Source organism: Arvicanthis niloticus, chromosome 9, assembly GCF_011762505.2.
Source record: "Arvicanthis niloticus isolate mArvNil1 chromosome 9, mArvNil1.pat.X, whole genome shotgun sequence".
NCBI classification, from domain to species: Eukaryota; Metazoa; Chordata; class Mammalia; order Rodentia; family Muridae; genus Arvicanthis; species Arvicanthis niloticus.
This window is the reverse complement of record NC_047666.1, coordinates 61,247,877-61,268,556: the sequence shown is the minus strand read 5'-3', so window position 1 is coordinate 61,268,556 and position 20,680 is coordinate 61,247,877. Positions and strand designations below refer to the sequence as shown.

The 20,680-nt window shown below is 37.3% G+C and overlaps 1 protein-coding gene across 1 annotated transcript; it reads right to left on the bottom strand.

Moving 5' to 3' along the window:
* Window positions 1-223: 223 nt before the first annotated feature.
* LOC117715364 (vomeronasal type-2 receptor 26-like) lies at window positions 224-19,707 on the bottom strand. Its single transcript, XM_034512142.2, has 6 exons — window positions 19,403-19,707; window positions 18,287-18,584; window positions 13,913-14,719; window positions 7,497-7,721; window positions 6,074-6,197; window positions 224-1,116 (listed from the first exon to the last, which is right to left on the bottom strand). Exons 1-6 carry the CDS (start codon window positions 19,618-19,620, stop codon window positions 224-226), a joined length of 2,565 nt encoding a protein of 854 aa, XP_034368033.1. The 5' UTR covers window positions 19,621-19,707.
* Window positions 19,708-20,680: the final 973 nt, after the last annotated feature.

The following is a 20,680-nucleotide window of genomic DNA, read 5'->3' as shown; positions in this document are numbered from 1 at the left end:
GTAGTGGACACACCGGAAGTCACCTGTAGTTGGCAACTATCTAACCTGTGACAACTTTGTTCGATGTGTCTGGTCATCTCCAATAATAGCAGGGACAATGGATTAAATAGCTGCTGCCATTGTCAAGAGAAATACGTTGAACTCATGCCACTCTTTTGAATCTTTATTTCTACATACTTCATTTTACACAAGTCACAATAAATACCTTGTCTTAAGAAGGAAGTCATTTAAACAAATTCTTTCTAGAATGGCCACCTGACCTCAGTAGGATCACATAACATTTGGGAAGAAATATACAGCCCAGTAAGGTAGAACTGGAGGCCAGAATGGAAAGAATTTCCACAGCCACCATGGTTTTGCCTTTGGAGCTCAGGTAAGCGGGGACAAAAGAAATCCACACACTGCAGAAAAACAGCATGCTGAATGTGATAGTTTTTGCCTCATTGAAGCTGTCAGGTAGCCTTCTAGCCAGAAAAGCAATAAACAAGCTGAGACTGGCCAGAAAGCCCAAGTACCCCAGAACACAGTAGAAAGCAAGGATGGACCCCTCATTACACAACAGGATGATTTGCCCAAACTCTGACTGCATGTCAACATCAGGGAAAGGAGGATATGTTCCCAGCCAGACTGCACAGATGCACACTTGAATGAGGGAACCACAGCAGACTATAGCATTTGAGAGTCGAGTCACCATCCACATTTGTAAGGTGCTTCCTGGTTTGATGGCTTTGAAGGCCACAACCACAATGAAGGTCTTTGCCAAGATAGCAGAAACAGCAACAGAAAATACAACCCCAAACATCACTTGTCTCAAGACACAAGTGACTGTGCTAGGTTGGCCAATGAATATTAATGAGCAAAAGAAACAGAGCATTAGAGAAACTAGGAGGAGATAACTGAGATTTCTGTTATTTGCTCTGACAATGGGTGTGTCTCGATAGTGGATAAATAACCCTAAAATCATGGCTGAAAAGGCAGATAAACTAATGGCCACAGAAGCCAAAACAGCTCCCAGAGTATCTTCATGGGACAAAAATGCCTTAATTTTAGGGAGACACTGATTTCTCTGCTTATTTGGATATTTATCTTCAGGGCACTTGATGCAGTGATCCATATCTGAAAGGGAGGCACATTGGTTTATTACATTCCTCTCGTTTGTCCAAAGGTGGACATTTGGGATCTATATCTTGAGTGGAATCATTTTTGCATTCTGAATGAAATGTCCTTGGTTATAGTTACTGAACTGTTATTGAAAAACAATAGAACAATTATTTTTTTCTTTTATAAGAGAAAAATACATGTACACTTGAATCTATAAAATATTCATTCTTAGTGATATAAGAGTGAGACGAATATTGTTACTCTCATATGCATTATACCAGTATAACACATTTAGGAATACAAAGCTTAGACCCAGTCCTTCTTTAACTTTTTTTAACTGATTTGAGATGGTCAGCCTGTGAGTTAAGGGACTATAGCAAATTCATGACTTGGAGTTTATTATAAGGGTATTCTCTATGTTTTATGTAGAAATAGCTGAGTGGAGTTAACAGGCAACAGTCCAGATTACCTTACATGGATAGCTGGTTTTCAAAACATCAGAAATCCTTAGAATTGACATGACAAACATTTCAGTATTAATGTTCATTTTCATTAGAGACCTGTCTGCTCCAGACAGCTTCCTATATTGAATTCTAAGAAGAAATTGAGCATCCTTGGAGTTACTCCAGTTGTGGTGAGACAGCCACTAGGCAAGAATTGCCACTTTCCTTCTACAGACAAATTACTGTCCAGAAAAGGACACACTTGCAGAATAGTCGACTGATTATATCTGCCTAGACAGAGTAATCAACCCTTAATAATTCTGCAGCACTAAGGTCTGTCAGAAGATCCTGGACCAGAAGGCAGAAGAACAGATGCTCCAACGTTTTGAAGTAGAGCGAGTGTCCAGGTGGTCAGAAGTCTCTATAAATTGGCTAAGTTTTAGAAACTATAATTTGTGCTTCCCACAATTATAGTTAACTCAGTCATTCTGGATTTCTGATGGGGTTGAAAACATATAGCTATTGACCTTAAGAGAAAAGATTTGAGTGGATGGTCGTCAGCTGACATTCATCCTAAAGCCAGGTTAAGAACTAAATGTTCTAGTTAGAATAGATGACAGAGGAGCTGGTTAGTCAACAAAAGGATGGACTGGGTATTAGGACTATCCTGTACCTCACTGGTACAAATTGGCATAATTATGCTCTAATTGTATTTTGAGAGAAAAGTTTCATTTTAACAGGAAGGGTGATGTGTAGGAGGAGCTAAGGTAGGAGGAGTACTGAGAGGAAGAAAAGGAGTAAGAAGAGGAGAAGAAGAAGGAGAGGAGAAGCTAGGTGATGAAAGAGAGAAAGAGGGGGAGACAGGGAGGCAGATATTCATGTATCTCCACCAGTCAAAGATAGTTGTTATATCTAGGTCGGTCAGTGGGTTACACCTCTGATTGAACAATTCCAAACTTTTAAAGCCTATGATTAACATTTATTTAAAAAATGTATAAATGCAAAAAGGAAAAGGGGGCATGGGATATGGGTTTCCTAAGGGGGGTGGGGGGGAATGGGGATAGGGGTTGCCATCTGAAGTGTAAATAAAATATCTGATAAAAAAATAAAATATTAAGAAAGTGAGTGGACTTAAACTATATGGAAGAATCAGAAATCTAGAAATGAAATGTGGTGAAATCAGACAATTTGAAAATTATATTTTATTGCATATGAAAGTGAATATAATCTTTAAAGCTCTTAGTTTTTTCTTCCATTTTGTACATTTTCTTCATTAAAAAAATTTTTATTGCTTGAGAATTTCTTACATGCATATAATGTGTTTTGATTTAATCTACCACCAATTTCTTTGTCCTGCGCTTCTTTCTCTCTATTCCTCCAACAATTGTTCCACCAAACTTTATTTGTTCTTGGTTTTCATAACCCAGTACAGTCATTTAATGCTCTTGTGTCTATATGGATTTAGGACCATTCACCATAACATGGGCAACCTACCAGCACCACATATCTTCAGATATCTGACTGTCTCTAGGAGGCATCAACTGTCAGTAGCACTTTGCTAGGGCTGGGACTTTATGAGCTTGTCCCCCATCCATCCTGAGATATTGTGTGACTTGCTCTGTTGCTAGTCTGGTGCATGCTTCTGTGAGTTTATGTGTTCAAGTACCCTGTCACGTCTGATAAATACTGCTTTACTACAGATGTCCCCTCTATAGCTCTTACACAGTTTATAGCTTTAGTTCTCAATGATCCCTGGAGCTCTTGTTCCTGGGAGCTCTTATTTATTATTGTGGACGCCTAGAATATAAAACTTTCTATCAATTGCTGACATCGATGTTTAGGAACTGTGGTATTTTCTTTTGTTTCTTTGATTTTGATTTTACCAAATAATGTATCATTGTTTTAGAAAATACGTTAGACATTACATTTTAGAGATGAATATTTTTTCTTATAATTAAAAAGTCCTAGTTTAAGTTAATTTCCAAAAATCCTTAACTGAATTCTGATTAGAAGTTTATTGATGGAAGAATAATTTTGCACTTAATTTTCAATGTACGTTTGTTAATTACATTTATATTATTTGAGTTTTCTGTACTTTTACAGAAAAATTTATTAAATTTCTTCATGTAGTGTCATTTTTTATAAAAGGTACAGGTGGAGGTCAGTCTTTGAATATTTAAATATTTAAGACAAATGTAGTAGAATAGAAAGCCTTATTAACTAAGCTTAGATTTCCTTCTCTCTGAAGGACACTTGCATGGGACCCATCTTTAATGGAGCAGAGATATAAGGAGGAGAACTGAACTTCAGGGGCAGAGGGAAGAATCAAGGTAGACAGGGCAGGATAGATTCTCCTGCAGACAAAAGTGTGTTGGGAGCAGTGCAGCTGGTAAAAAAAAAATGGGATTCAACCAAACAGGGGTCTTTTTGACCAGATACTGCCATCTGAGTATCTGTGGCCAGTGGCCTTATAGACAATAACATTTAGCCATCAAAGAGAAGCCAAAAACTAGCTGGTGATCATCCTAAGATAGTTCAACCATGGACTATAAATTTAATGACAGCTTTGTTTCTCTAGGCAAGGCCAAGAAGATTCCATTCAAGGAAAGAGTCTTGAGATTAATATGCGTTTCCTGTTATTATTAAATATATATAACAATCACTCAGTATTAGCCCACTTGTGTGGAAGAACCAGTCCTGCCTTTTATCTTTTGGCTGGTGGTGCTAACCAAAGAGAGATTGCCTTCTACCCTCCCTTGTCCCTTACCATCTATGGTAGGCAGAAGAGCTTGTCCTGTTATTGTGAGACTGGGAGAACTGGCCTTGTCTCTCCCCAGCTGCAGCACTTAGGAGAACAGTCCCTGAACTTCACCTGAGCAGCAGGGTAGAGCTGGCCAAGGTATGAGGGGTTGTTTGTGAACTGGACCAGAGAGCATAAAGGCAAGAAAGTCCTTATGATCTAGGCCTTTTAATTGGTCCACCCCAACATCTACTGCCCTGTGAACTGCTGGAGAGTGTGAAGGGACCAGTCCAAAATATCTAAAACTTCAGGATCTCCGTAACACATGACGACAACAACAGAATATTTAAGAGCAGCCCCAGTAACTATAGAGTAGCAAAATCCAGAGTACAAGCAAGGAACTCTGGCAAGAAAATGAGTGTAAATATAAGGGTATGTCATGGGACACACTGTGACATAGTACAGCTTCTACAATGATATATTTTTCTCTTAGTGCAGTGGAAGGTTGCAAGGGGGAGGGTCGATACTAGAGGAGGGGAAGATGAGAGGGATTGGGTTGTATGATGTGAAAATCACAAAGAACCAATGCAAAGTTCATTTTAAAACAAAAAGATCAAGGACTTGGTGCTCATCTGCACCCCAGCACTGAGGATGTCGTGGGCTTGCAAACTACCACTTCTTCACCAACAAACAAAGTAAAGGAGATTATGTTAGACAGTCATTGATAAGTACAGATTTCATTCAGGAGAATAAAATTGGATTTACAAAATACCTTCCTTGAAATAGATGTTAGATGTGAAATAAGGACACCAAAAGCTGGTAGTAAGCATTGCTGCTTTGCTCTGGGGAGGCTTTGCAATGAGAATCAGTTTGAAGAAGATGTGACATCTTGACAGTCAGAGGACAGTGGGAGGGGCATTTCTGCTTATCACTTGCAGCCCACACATCACTAACATACTTGCACATCACTCATATGCCACACGTCTCTCACAGTCTGCACATCACCCATCCTCTGGGATCTCTCAGGACTTAGTAGTACAGTGACCTCAGGCTAGTTTACCTTACCAGGCAATGCATAATATAAACTCCCACAAGAATAAAAATAATTCCAAAGCAAAAGTATTAACTTTTTATGTATTGTTAGGGTACTGCTAACTGTTTGGGGTATATAAAGACTATCTTTGACCATTGTTCATAGTTTAGAGTTTGCAGGGGGCAATAACTTTCACCATTTCTATTGCTACAGCAGTAACATAGCCATTGGGGGGAAAAAACATGGGTACAAATAAAAGAAACTGAACTCAATGCAAATGTGCAGAAGACAAATAGGGCTCAAAGCAGAAGCACCCTGTTGGTTTTACTTAGCTGGGAAGCTAAGCCTGGAGCAGGGCAGGAGCCCACAGGTTTGATACCAATCTGGACAAGCCAACTCACTAACTAATAAATAACCAATAATAACAAAAAAGTCTATGTCTATGTTTGCTTGTTTTGAATAGAGTTTCTCTATGCAGCCTTAGCTGTCCTGGAACTCACTCTGTAGACCAGGCTAGCCTTGAAATTAGAAATCCACATACTGAGTGCTGGGAATAAAAACCTGTGCAAACTCCACAAATGAAAAACTTGTTTTAAAGTATTAAGAGTTACATATATTAACTGTAACTGTGTCTTCAGGATTTTATACACTTCTGACCCACTGTGAATTATTCCCACATTCAGAATCATTTCTAGAAGTTTCCACATTCAGAATCATTTCCAAAAATTTCCAAATTCAGAATCATTTCATAAATACCTGTTTCATTTGCAATCTCTCCATCTGGACATGGGACACAATCAAAACAACAGAATGGTTTCCCTTCAACAAGTGTTTTCCAAAATCCAAGTGGACAACTGTGACTGCAAACAGATACAGGAGTCTGTACAGGAGACATTGGCGGAGGGAATGCAGTCAACACATGACATTCAGTATTAGCATCCAGATGGTAGATTTCAGCAGGAAACTGTGTACTGTGACAACTAAGAACTACTGTGCTTTTAGATAGTGTGACCCAAAGTGTCTCTTTCTCTTTTTCTTGAACTCTCACACTGTCTATATTTTGAACACTTGCTTTATATTTCATTCAGGTGTTTTTTTTTTATTGTATTACATTTTGTATACTATGTTATTGTATTTAAAACAATTTTTAAATTTGAAGATAATTTCATCCTATCCTTTCCCTACTGCAACTCTGTCCAGATCTTCTTCTGCTCCCTACTCACCCAAATTTATGATCTTTCTCAAAAAAAGAAAAAACAAACCAAAATCCCAATGAAACAACAATCACTTAAAACATAGAAAATAAAATACAATAGCACAAAAAGCAAATCAAATCAAAACAAAACCCACTACACTATAAGCAAATAAAAGTATTTACATAAATATTGTTGATTCCCTCATTGTTCTACTAAACTACTCCTGACCATGAGACCTGGGTGAAATTGTTGATATACTCAGTATTTTACATTGAAGAAAATTTATCGGGTCTCTTGCAGACTATAATGTTCTCCATTACTATGTATGACCTCTTTTTATCATATTACCGAGATATTCAGGGTAAACAGTTCCAACAGTAAGGGGATGAATATGCATATAGATTTAAAATTCAACTCCAGAAATATGTGTCCAGGATATTTAATTATACTGTGCAGCAATAGATTGTGTTATTTACTGGAAATAGCTTATTTGGTTGTAGAATGGCTCAGCCCTCAGCAAATCTTTAATACCAAACAACAAAGGTAAAATTAGTTCGTAGAAGAAAGCACCCATGTTTGAAAGTAACATCTAATTGATGGGGCAGACAAAGTGATGAATCAGAGAAAGATCTGACAGACTGAGTGAGAGATAGGATATACCCAGACCTCCAAATAATAAACTGGGAAGACATAAATTTCTGGAGTTCCACACCAGTAGACAGGTACTGAGTTGGGACACAGTGATGAATGAAAGCCAAAGGCTAATGACTCATTAACCCTCACTTACTTTTCTGGGACTCAGAAGCTGATCGCTTTTGGTGATTTAATCCTGCCTTGCTATTCTGCCACCAGAAGCTTTTGGTTTTTGGCAGTTAACTCTCTTTGCTCTTTTTAGGCCAAAAGCTGATGACTTCTGACAACCCTGTTCTCTGAGAAATTCCACTCTGTGAACAGCTCATGGTCCTGACCTCAAAGATACTCACCTCCTTGTGGTATTTGCCCCAATTTATGAGTTTGTCATTTAGGGAAAGATGCTGAACACTGTGAGATTCAAAGACAAACTCTCCAACCTTCACTTGAGCTTCAGTACCACTTGGCAGAGACTGGTAATTAAGGATGTCAAGCTTGGTTGCTGAAACCTCCTTGTTCACAACATTCCCTGCATTGGTGTTTCTCCCAAGTTGGCCCTTTTGTAAGAATGGATGGAGCTAAAAGTGAAAAATAACATTCCAAATTGCAGTATAAATCACTGAGATGTAAATAAACGTGGATAATTTCACTGTCCAGTCTTTTTCTAACTGTATGTTCTTGTTGGTTTCATTATTGTCCTGTATATCAAACATTTATCATAGATCTAATCCATGCCAGCAGTAGGCCTATATCACACAAATATGTACACAAACACACAAACACAAGCACACACACAGACACACACAGATATTCACACACACACATACACACACACATTCAGACAAACATACAACTAATACTGGAGGTAAAAGATGTATTCCACCAAATGGACATTACAGCAATAAGGTAGCTGTAGTAAACCAATGGATAATAATTAACAAATAAAAATTCAAGATATCATTAATTGCAGATTCCGTGATAATACTTATACAAGCAACCCCTACCAGGGCACTCCTATGACTAATGAATACTTTCATAGATGTGGCTAGACCCAAGATTAACTAAAAAAAATAGTAGTCTTTCTGTATATAAATGACAAGCAAACTGAAAAAAAAAAACAGGAAAACAAAACTGTTCACAATAGTTACAACTATATACAATATTTAGGGTTAGCCAAATAAATCAGTTCAAAGACTTGTTTGATAAAACTTTGAGTCTTGGATTATAGAAAAAAAAGAAAATATCTAAAGATAGAAAGATCTTTCATACTCATGGATCAGTAGAATTAACATATTAAATAGAAAAATAACTTCAAGAGGTATCACTATTTCTAATTTTACATTGTAGAACAGTGCTATAGTAATAGAAGTCACAAAGTATTTATATGAAAACACACATGTTGTGCAATGAAATTGAACTCAAGGCTCAGAAATAAATCCACACACCTCTGCACACCAATTACATATTTAATAAAGAAGACCAAAATACCAAGGTAAAAGGAAAGAATATTTAACAAATGGTGCTGTTTAAACTGGATATCTTCATGTTGAAGAATGAAAATAGATCTATATTCATCACCCTGAATTAAACTTAAGGCCAATTACCAATCACATTAAACCAGACACATTGGAAAAGTAAAATAAAGTAGAAAACAGCTATAAACACATTGGCATAGAAGATAGTTTCCTAAACAGCACTGATAATGCAGGCATTTAGATCAACAATTAATAAGTGGGACTTCATGAAGCAAAAATGCTTCTGCAATACAAAGAACAACTTCAAAAGTCTGCATAATGGAAAATGATTTATACCAACTCTACATCTGACTGAGAGTTAATAACCAAAATATATACAGAACTGAAGATGCTAGGAAACAACACACCAAACAATCTAAATAAAAAGTGAGACACATAGCTAAACAGAGAATTCTCAATAGAGGAATCTCAAATTGCTAAGAAACAAAATAATATTCAATGTCCTTTGCCATTAGGGAAATGCAAAACAAAACTACTTTGGGATCTGTCTTCCACCTTTCAGAATGAATAAGATCTAAGACACAAGCTCCTGACAGCAAGAATGTGGACCAAGGGGCCCACTTCTGTATTGATGAAGGGAGTGCAAACTGGTTCAGCTACTATAGAGATCAATATGCTGGTTACTCAGAAAACTGGGAATCAATCTACCTCAAGACTCAGCTACACTACTTTTTGGTTTATACCCAAATGACACTCCATCCTACTACAAAAACACCTGCTCATCTATATTCACTGTGGGTTTATTCAAAGTTGCCAGAAACTGGATGAAACCTAGATGTTTCTTAACTAAAGGATGGATCATCAAATATAGTTATACAATGGATTCCTACTCAGCTGTTAGAAAAACGAGACTGTGATATTTGCAGGCAAATGGATGGAACTAGAAAAGATCCAGAGTGCTGCAACCTAGATCCAGAAAGACAAATATAGCATGTAGTTACTTGTATGATGTTATTAGCTGTAAAATAAAGGATAAACATGTTACAATCCACAGACCCAGAGAGAGGCTAAGTAACAAGGAAGATTCTGTGGGTGGAGGGTACAGGTCATAAGGATCTCCCTGGGAATGGAAAATAGAATAGAATTTGTTGGTAGACTGGAGGGTGGATAGAGATAGAAAAAAGAAGGAAAGAGTTTGGGGAGGGACGTATGGTGGAGAAGTTATGAACAGAGACACAGTGAGTGATGGAATGGTGGAGCATTTAGAGGCAATGTCAAAACCTAGAGGAACGGAGCTTCCTGGACCTATGATGGTGACTTTATTAAGAACTTAGTAATGGAGGATATGGAACCTGAACTGGCCATCTTCTATAAATAGGTGAGGCTCCCAGTGGTGTAACTTTGACACCCACCCAGGGAAAAAACCTGGGACTCACAATCTGTTCTGACTGCAAGATGTGCTGGGGCAACAGTGACTCTAAATCTGAGGGAGTAAAGAAACAATGATCTAACTTGAGACTGAAGCCATGAGATGCATCACAAGTCAGACACTGCCAGGATGGCCAGAAACCTGAAGCTGGGTAGCTCAGAGAATTAAACACTATAGTCCACAAAAGCAACTAGTCAGAAACAGATTCCTAGGGCTATGCTGTTATAGTCATAGAGCAGTGCCTAGACCAATTTTTATCAGAGACTTCATGTAGCATTTGATGGGAACAGATGCACAGATCCACAGTCAAATGGTATGTATTGCCTGGGGAACCCATGGGAGATGGGGAGAAGGATTGTAGGAGCCAGACAGTACAGGACACCAGAAGAACACATCCCAAAGAATCAAAAAAGCAGGGTTGATAGTGGCTCACAGAGACTGAATTGACAAGTACAGAGCCTGTACAGATCTACCTTAATTCTGCATACATGCTATGGCTGTTTAGCTTAATGTGGTGTGGGACTCCTAGCAATAGAAGAGTGCATATCTGACTCTTTTTTGCTTCCTTGTGGTACCCTTTTCCCACTACTGGATGGTGGCAGCATCCAGCCTGGATATTAGGATATGTGCCTAAGCTCATTGTATCTTGTCATGCCATGTTGATATCCCTGAGAAATATTACTTTTTAGAGAAGGAAAACAGAGGACAAGGGGATCTGTGGGAAAGAAGGGTTGGGGAGGAGAATAGAGGAAATGGAGCAACTGAAGTCTTATAGGAAAGAAGAATAATTTTTAAAAATCTAATAAAATAATAACCTCTCCCTTACAGCTCAGGAACACCATAGAAGAAAAGGCACTTTTCTTTCTCTTGTGTGACTTTCATTTGATAATTTTGTTTCATTTTGTTAAATAATTTTTGTTTCATTTAAGAAAAGTAAATGAATGAGTGAATGAATGAATGAACTTAATGAAAACCTAGTCACTAGGTTAAAAATTAACAACTGTACTGTCACTTATACTTTCTGAGAAAGGCAAAATGAGTTTTGTCCCACTGAGTGACACACACACAGACACACAGACACAGACACACACACACACACACACACACACACACACACAAACAGAAGGCTTGGGATTAAAGAAAGAACTTTGTGGAGCATCAAATGTGACTAACACAAGTGTGTATTTGTTACTGATCTGATAAAGCACTATGACCCAAGCAACTGAGAGAAGGAAGAGTTGATGTGGGCCTATGGTTCCATGGGAACCAGAGTCTATTATGAGGAGGAGCATGGCAGCAGGCATGTGTGATGATATAGGAGGCTGAATGTTCCCATCCTCATCTGTAAGATGAGAAGGTGGCTGTGAAGTAAGATGAAGATAAATAAAGGCCAAAACCCCTCTGAACTGACATTTTACACCAGGAAAACTGCATCATCCATATTTCCCTAGACAAATGCCTCAAGAACCCATTGTTCAATCTGAGCCCGTAGGGGACATTTCTCATTCAAACTACCAGACCTCTGCAGGGAATAGAATGTGGAGTGAAGGAACTGAGGGGAAACGTAGTCAAATGAGTATTGCATACACTTGAATGGAATTATCCTTATGAAACCCAATAACATGTGTAATAAATATATGCCAATAGAAACAATAAAACAATATCCTAATTATTTTACTAATTAGGAAAAATTAACTAAGTAGGTAAAATATCCCTTAGGTAAAATCTGTAAGATGCTGATGAAAGAGATTGAAAAGATGTAGAAAGAAAACAGCATCAAAGATTAGAAGAGGTAATACTGTTTAAATAGTTCATTATACAAAGGTTTCACAGATTAGGGCAGTTTCTATGAACATTTAAATGATATTTTCCTCAGACATTGACAAGATTAAAATCCCCACAGGAAAAGAGAGCCACAAAGAAGTCACATGCCTTTTGCAAACTTGAACAAGAACAGAATTAAAGCGTTGCAGCATTTCTTTTTCCACATAGTTTTGTAAAATTACAGCAGTACAAGCATGGCCTATAACATGCACACATTGCAGAGGAGCTGAACAAAAGTCCAGAATCCAACTGAACCAAAAAGACCCCAAGAACACAAGGGTGAAATGTAGTCTCTTCTACAAATGCTAAAATTGTGAAAAACGGTGAAATTGTGAAAACAAATTTTGGAAACAGTGTGAAAAACTGCTGTTGGATTTTTGTCTGTTTCTTATGTTTTGTTTTGTTTTTGAGACAGGGTTTCTCTGTATAGCCCTAGCTCTCCTGAAACTTACCATGTAGACCACGCTAGCCTCAGATTTAGAAATCTGCCTGCCTCTGCCTCCCAGGTGCTGGGATTAAAGGTGTGCATTGTGGTGGTACACGCTGGTAGGATTTGCTGAAGAAGACAGAGGCAGGAGAATCATGAGTTCAGGTCCAGCCTGGGATACACATTTTGTCTGTTTCCTATGACAAATGAAGTAAAAACAGATCAAAACCTCAGAATAAATATTCCTAAAGTAAAATCAGAGGGAAGTTCTTTGATATCAATGGTCTTGATGAGGATATTTTCAAATATGATATAAAAATCAGTCAATGAAAGCTAAGATAAATTGTCCTACCAAGAAAGCATCTGCACAGCAAAGCAAAAAAACCAACAGTGTGAAAGGACAGTTCATGAAGTGGAAGAAGATATTTGCACTCAAGATACCTAATGAATGGTTATTACCCAAGTATATAGGTAATTAATGAAATTATTTGACCAAAATGATAAAATAAGTTAAAGTGTCTGTTAGATTGGTTTTTTTTCCAAGAAAAGAATACAAAGTGTGTGGAAAGACACTTAATATCACCTGTCTGAGAGAAAGGCGAATGCAGCTCACCATGAGCCACACCACTTTCTATGTATTAGGATGACTGATGTCAAAATTCAACACACACACAAGATTTATGTGCTCTAAAGGGATAATTAGCCTTTAGTCCAGAAATAAACCTTGACTCTTGGGTTAGAATCTCTAATTAAATACAGAAGATCCCACCAACAAAAAGGAAGGCATGAGAGTGAGAGAGGGCTGGTGGGGAGAAAGGCTCCAACAGGAGAGGCAGGGATACAGAATGCAATGGGGCAGAGGTAGAAAATGCACAACATTCATTATTTAAGTGTTTGAAAGTACCAAAAAATGCGCAAACAAATAAAGTGCTGATAACAATGTAGAGGGAGGAACTCTGTTACAGTGTTAGAAACTCAATTGGTTTGTAAAGATAAGCAGAAGGGGGGGGGTGGGAAACATGTGGAAAGTTGATGTGTCATGATTAGTGCCTCTCCATTCAATCAGTATTCATTTTTGAAAAACTGTTTTGTTTCCATTGGTGTTGGGATCTGATTTTCAAAACAAGGTCTGTCTATACAGTCCAGGCTGCCTTCAAACTCATGAAGCCACACACGCTGGAGAATAGACATGGCAATGTCTAGCCTTACATAGCTATGTGCTCTTTCTAGGATCTGCTTATCAAAATAAAACAAACTATTGGCATCAAATGTGCCTAAAAGACCTTAAAATATGCCATATTTATACTTGTGTGAGGTATATGAATTGTATTCTTTAGTCTCTTCACAAAAGAATAAAACAATAATAAAAAAGATGTGACGTAAAAGGGCCTTAATATTATTTTTTGAATGTGCATAAAATAAAAACCATTTATTCAGCATCATGCACTTATTGTTTTCTGACAGAATTGTTAGTTCAACTTTAATCACCACAAATGTGTTTTTCCTTAATTTTATCTCTAACTCGAGAGTAACTCTGAAAGTTCATGAAACAACATGCAGAATTTACAAGCCAAGCCCAACACTATAAGAAAACACAAGGCCAGCTATTGTTACCTTCCATGGAAGAGGAGCCTGGAGGACACTTTTATCATGGGAGTCTCCTTCCACTCTGAGTGACAGCTCCTCATGCAGTGCCTGGGCAATGGCATGCACAGCAGCATGGACTTTGTAGCTGTAGTGTGAGGTGTTCATATCCCAATCATGAAAAGGACGTGTGCTCAGGCTGCCATTTTGCTCACATTGACTACGTTCTACGAATCTATGCGGATAAAGGTACGGACATTTAAATAAGATTGACCACACTTCCTGGATAAAGATATCATGAGGGTATTTTCTAGGTTGGACACTTTCGAGAAAATCCTTGAATTCCAGAATGTCATCCACATGAAGAGAAAATGATAATCCTCCAAAAGTGAGCAAAGTATTATTTCGATAATAAGTAAACATGGTTAAATCCCAATCAGAAGTTGTGATCCAGACATTACGAAAAAAAGTATAGCCAATGATGTTATTGACAAACCTCAGAAGAGAATAACTGTCACCAAATGCAACAATAACACATGTCAATGTGAATCGTTCGAATAAAAGTTTCTTGTTTACTGTATCCTTAGTAGGAATGTCTGGAACCTTTTGTGCAAATGCAACACAAAGTCCATGGTTCTTCATCTCCTCTGTGATGTCCCTAAGGAAGAGTTCTCCCTTCATGTCATCTGAGATGACCAGGCCAACCCAGACCCAAGAGAAGTATAGCAGCAGTTGAATAATTCCCTGGTACAGAGCTGTGGTGTGCACAGGAAACTGGTAAGGAGACTGGAGCTGGACTCTGGTCCCAAGACTCTGGTCAAAAGGAGCATAGCTGATCTAAAGAGAAAGTTACCACTAAAGATATTACAATTATGTTTATTCTCAAATGATTTTGTTTATGTCTTCTCTTAATGCACTAGGACAAAGTAAACACTTAAATAACTTTGTGAAGAAATACCAGTTTGTTACCTATGTCCCATCACTTACTTTTTAGTTTTTATATGAAGTGTATCTTTATCTTTTCACTTTTATAAAATGTATCAAACAGGGCTACAGAGTGTCTGTCTCCTTCGCTCAGTTCAGGCAATAGCAGTCAAACAAGAACATTTGCAAATCTGTCATTTCCCATACTAAAACTTTCCTCTTCCTGATATGGAAGTGGAGAAATTTAAAACTAAAGACCATTTACTTGAAGTCATGAATCCATAACTAATCAACCAATAAAGAGGAACCTAAGAAGTATTTTAAGACCCACTAGTGAATTCTATATTTCCTAGAAGTTCCTTTGTTTTTCTCTTTCTGTAATGCTCAACATCAGCTTGCTTAGGACAGAAGGCTGAATATCTACATCAATGAATGCTGTAAAGTTTCTCTTTAATAGTACCATCTGGTCACCCCCATCACATCTCTACCCTTCTTACAATAAACCTCCCATTGGTATTTGTACACTCTCATTCCTATGTACTTTAGGCTTTATGTAGAAAGTGTACTTTATGCTCTCTTCTGGGGTTGGGAGTGGTCTCCGTGTATGGTTGTGATGACATACCTACCTGCACAGTCACAGGGCACATTTACATGTAACACACCTGACACACACCATTCCCATATGTGCCACTTACCAGATACACACATACCTGCACACATACATATACAAATACATATATACACAGAAATGTATGTACAGAGAGATAGAGAGAGGGGGAGAAAGAGAGAGGAAGACAGAGAGAGGGAGAGGAGAGAGAGAGGGGGGCTGAGAGAGGGAGGCAGTGAAAAGGAGAGAGGGAGACAATGAGGGAGAAGGAGAGGGAGAGAAAGAGGGACAGGGAAAGAAAGAGAAGTAGAAAAGTAAATGCTGGAATGGTAAGAGAAATCCTAAGGCAGGGAAGTAATAAAACACTGAACTAAAAGCTGACAGAGATTTGTTCAGAAAGCATAACAGCAACATGGGAGAGTGTGAGTGGCATCAGGATGCAGACAGTAAGAACAAAGTGCATGTGAATGGGCATAATGAAACCCATGCATCCTATGATGACAAAAAAATAATTCTAAGGATTGAAGTTCAATTCCCAGCAACTGTATTAGGTGGTTCATAACCACTCACTCTGTCTCTGCTCTCTCACCCTCTCTCTCGCTCTCTCTCTCTCGCTCTCTCTCTCTCTCTATCTCTCTCTCTCTCATTCTCTCTCTCTTTCTGTCTCTCTCTCTCCCCCTGTCCACAGTTTTAAAAATAACAAAAATGTATTTACATAAAGATGGAACATGGCTAAGTAATAATATATGCAAGCAAAACAAAAGGAAATATCCAAGCCAGCAGAATCCTAACTCAAACAAAGAGACCAAAAAAATGAATGCCTCAAAAAATGGGACAACCCAAGTATCATGATTCCTTAACAACTGAATATAGGGACACTGATGTCAATAAAATGCAAGATGAAAAATATGAAATTTACTAGTAAAATTACAAACAAAGGTCTAGAGTATATTCACATTTGCCGTTCAATTTTAGTTTGAAATCCTAGCAAAATCAATACAGTAAAAACACACACAAATGGGGTAAGAAGCAGGTAAATTATTCCTGTTTGCATATGGTATATTTATGTCTGAATGTTTTCTCATGGGCTCCTCATAGAAACTTAAGTATTAAACTCTCAGACCTTATACACACTTTCATTTAAGTAACTACACAAAATAGATATCCACACTAGTAGCTATATATACATCAATAATGAATTTGTAGTGATAGAAATAATGGGAGTATTGCCATGTACAATAAAAAAAGCACCTAGTAGTAAGCCTAAACAAAGAGGTGGAAGACTTTAAAGGTAATAAAGACAAGGCTAGAAATTGAATGAACGTGGATGCATACACAACGGCCAAATTAATATTATAAAATATGCCAAAATGATATATTATTAAGAATAATTCACATCAGTCTTCCTATGACTCTTTTCACAAAACTAGCAAAGATAAATTTAAAGTTCACATGGAAGCACAAAGACCCCCAACTGTGCAAAGCCATCCTAAATGGAGAGGGTGCTGGTACATGTTTTCCAGCACCAGATCTCAGATTATACTACTGAGCCATAGTAACATGGCAACCTGGTATTGGCATAAGATAAACCTTTTGACAAACTAAACAGAAGATCAATAAATAAAAGCAAAGGGCTACAGTAAAAAACAGATTTTTGAGAAAAGACAATAGCTTCCACAAATTGCTAGGGCAATTGAATATCTAGCCACATGTAGAGAAATTTTGATGGTGTTATCTCTCTCTCTCTACCCTGTGCAAAAATCAATTCAAAGCAGCTCATGGCAGGAAAACAGAATGGGGAGCTGTTAGGTGACAGATCGGAAACCAGTAAGAGGCAGGTAGGAGGATCTTTGAAAAAATGAGTCAAGTACAATTATATACATATTTCTTAAAATAATTATATTCATTATTAATGTTATAATTAGTATATGTTTAAAATCCAATATTTAAAAGAAGAAATAAAACTCATTCATAAAAACTCATATAAATAAACATCTGGTCAGGCATGGTGGTACATGCCTTTAATCCTAGCCCTGGGCAAAAAAAGGCAGAAGAATTTCTGTGAGACTATCCTGAGCTACATAGGACATTCAAGACTGCATGTTGAGAACCTGTCTCAAAAGTAAACAAATAGGTAAAAATTAAAAATAAAATGGCAGCCTAATGCATTTGACCAAGATTTTGAGTTACTTCATGAATATAGTGAGAAACAGTTAGTACCAGATAACTGTTATTTGCAAAGTTAAATCTAAAGAGCCCTTCTCAAGTTTATTACTAAGTAAGATGCATTTGAATTATAAATGCTACTCCTCTAGCATTGTTTATAAGAAATCATTACTGATCAACAGGAAGAATTTTAAAGACAAATATTAAAACATCCATGCCAACAGAGAAAAAATTATAACCATTCCCAACAACCAGCCAGAGTGAGTCTGACACACGGTTCTTTGGAAAAATAAGTGTTATGTGTCAATCTGAGCTCATACCACAGTAAAGGAATCAGGAATATGTCTACAGTAGTTACTGTGAAGATACATGAGTAGAATTACTATAGTCCTCATGCTTTGTGATGCTCTAAAACTGGATATCAAAGAAAGACAGTGTTGACAATGGTATAAGGCAAAGGAAATTTTCTTGGAGTGGAAAGAATACAGATTGTCATTACTTTTATCTATATTTTTTCAAATTTAAAGGTTTTTAAATTAAATTTATTATATAAACATGATTTCATCTCATGAATAAATTATACTGTCGACTTAAAATGATAACTAAGTAGTAAATTTTTAAGTACATCAATAAATAGGAACTTTAATTATTTAGTATTTATTACTATGTTGCTAGGTTTAACTAAGTAACCAGGATACTTTGCATACTTGTGGGATATTGTAGAGACTTAGAACTCGGGAGATCTGAGTTGATATTCCTGTTGAAATGCCTCCTATCACAGCAACCATCTTATCAGTCTTCTCAGGCCTGCAGCTGTAGTTAGGAACTGGGGGGCTCTCTCCTGAGAGCAGAGACATAGAACTTTCCATGGCCTTCATCTCAAGAAAGTCAACATTGAAGAGATAGAATCCCAGGGATACATTGAATAGAATATTCGGGTTCTTGTTGATATTCTTTATAGCAAAAACCATTGCCAAAATGTGCTGATAATGTTTGGTAAGATAGCTAGGAGGAAAAAATGGAAAAGACCATTTTTTTGGGTATTTTAATTAATTAAAATTCATTTTTAATTAAAATGTAATTAGTTCATTTACTTTCTCTCTTTTCTCCCTGCAGCTCCTCCCATGCTCTCTCTCAAATTCTGGTGTTTTATTTATAACTATCTCAGTTATATAAAGAATATAGCAATAATCCAAGAAACAAGCAGGATATTCTGTTTTAAACATATAGAAGAATTAGTCTTTAAAGAGAAGATTCATAGTACAACTTATTTTCACATTCAAGATTATTGCTTTTTGATATTTTTGAGACAGAGTTTTGCTTATCCAGCCCAGGATATGTTTAAACTCACTATTCAGACCCAGTTAACTTTGGGCTAACAGTGATCCTCCTGCATCTGCTTCTAAAGCTCTGGGATTAAAGGCATGCCTAAATGAAAAGGTGAGAGAGAGAGATGGGGGGGGGTAGAGGGAAACAGAAAGATAGATAGAGAGAGACAGAGAGAGACAGAGAGTCAGAGAGTGACAGAGATGGAGAGAGAGACAGAGAGGCAGAGAGGGACAGAGAGATCCAGAGACAGAGAGGCAGAGAGGGACAGAGAGATCCAGAGACAGAGACACACAGAAGAGACAGAGAGATGGAGAAAGACAGAGAAGACAGGCAGAGACACAGAGACATAGAGAAACAAAGACAGAGACTCCATGAAGTTGAAGACAGAAAACATTCGAGGGGAAGCAAGAAAGGTGAGTTTAAGCAACATATATCTTATCCATGTATGAAATCCCGAATTAATATTTTTTTAAAGAGAGAAGCCAAACACTTACACATGAACATATTCTGGAATATAGTTTATATCTGTGTAGTCAAATCTCCTTATTCTAATGTTTCCAGCAGACGCTCTAAGGGAGAAGAGTCCTCCAATCACAAAATCCCCATCTTGATAGTAGCCAGGAGAAGCAGGTAAGTTTAAGGAGAAACAAGAAATATGTTCCTGGAATACAGTGAGAACCATCAAGAGAGAGAAAGCAATGAGTAATTTCATGCTAACAATGATAAATGATAAAACCCAGAAAGCTCTTCAGTTGAAAATCTCGGGCTAATCAATCCAGCACATCAGGAAACTGATAAAACATAGGTCTATCTGTGTGGATCAAGGTTATAAAGCATTGTTTTGTCCTGATACAGGTCCACCAGTATCCAAACACTCCCTCAGTTCATGGAAGGATAATCTGCTTTGCACCTACTTAGCCATAGATTGTGTCCCCATCACAGAATCACGTGAGTCCCCAAGGGCTCAGGGACCTCTCACTTGGGACCTGGGAATCCTGAATCTCAGCAGGAAAACACAATTAAGAAAAAGTGTGAAGTCCTCTAAAACACCTGTGGGGTGTATACACTTAGTGAGCTGAGACTTCTTAAGGTCTCAAGACAGAGACTAGAAGCATAGTTAAGTCATGAAGGGTCATCTGAAGGAGGCATCAATTGGGAAAGGGTTAGACTCTGAATCATTTAACATCACTGTCATTTTAGAGTGTTTCTGTAAGTCAAACCAAAGCCTTACATTAGAAAAAATTATTTGATTACTTTATACAGTCAATTATCAACTTTTGCATTTTTAATATCTCACATTGTGTATACTTATGAGTACAATATTTGAAATATGTATACAATATAAAAATTAAATATAAATGTTTACTACAAACATAGTTGTTTTTAACCAGTGCCACAATATGAAATTTACTTACTTCAAAGAAATTAAATGAAGAGATACTTTTGGCTTTTAAAAATATCAGTTGTACATTGTGTTGATTTTTTTCTTTCTTTTTCTCTCTTTCTTTCATTTTTGGTGTGGGCACTGTAGGAGACTGAATTTAGAACATGGTGCATGCTAGGAAGTACTCAACCGTAGAGTCACATCCTTAACTTTTTAAAAAATCTTTAAAGGAGTAGGCTGCCCAGGTTGTCCTTGAATATGTGACCCTGTTTCAGTCATCTGATCCGTAAATGTTACAATGGTGTTTCACCAATCCTAGTTGTTACCATATTTTGATGTGAAAAACAAATACATATTTGTAATAAAAACTGAGATGTTTAAAGATATA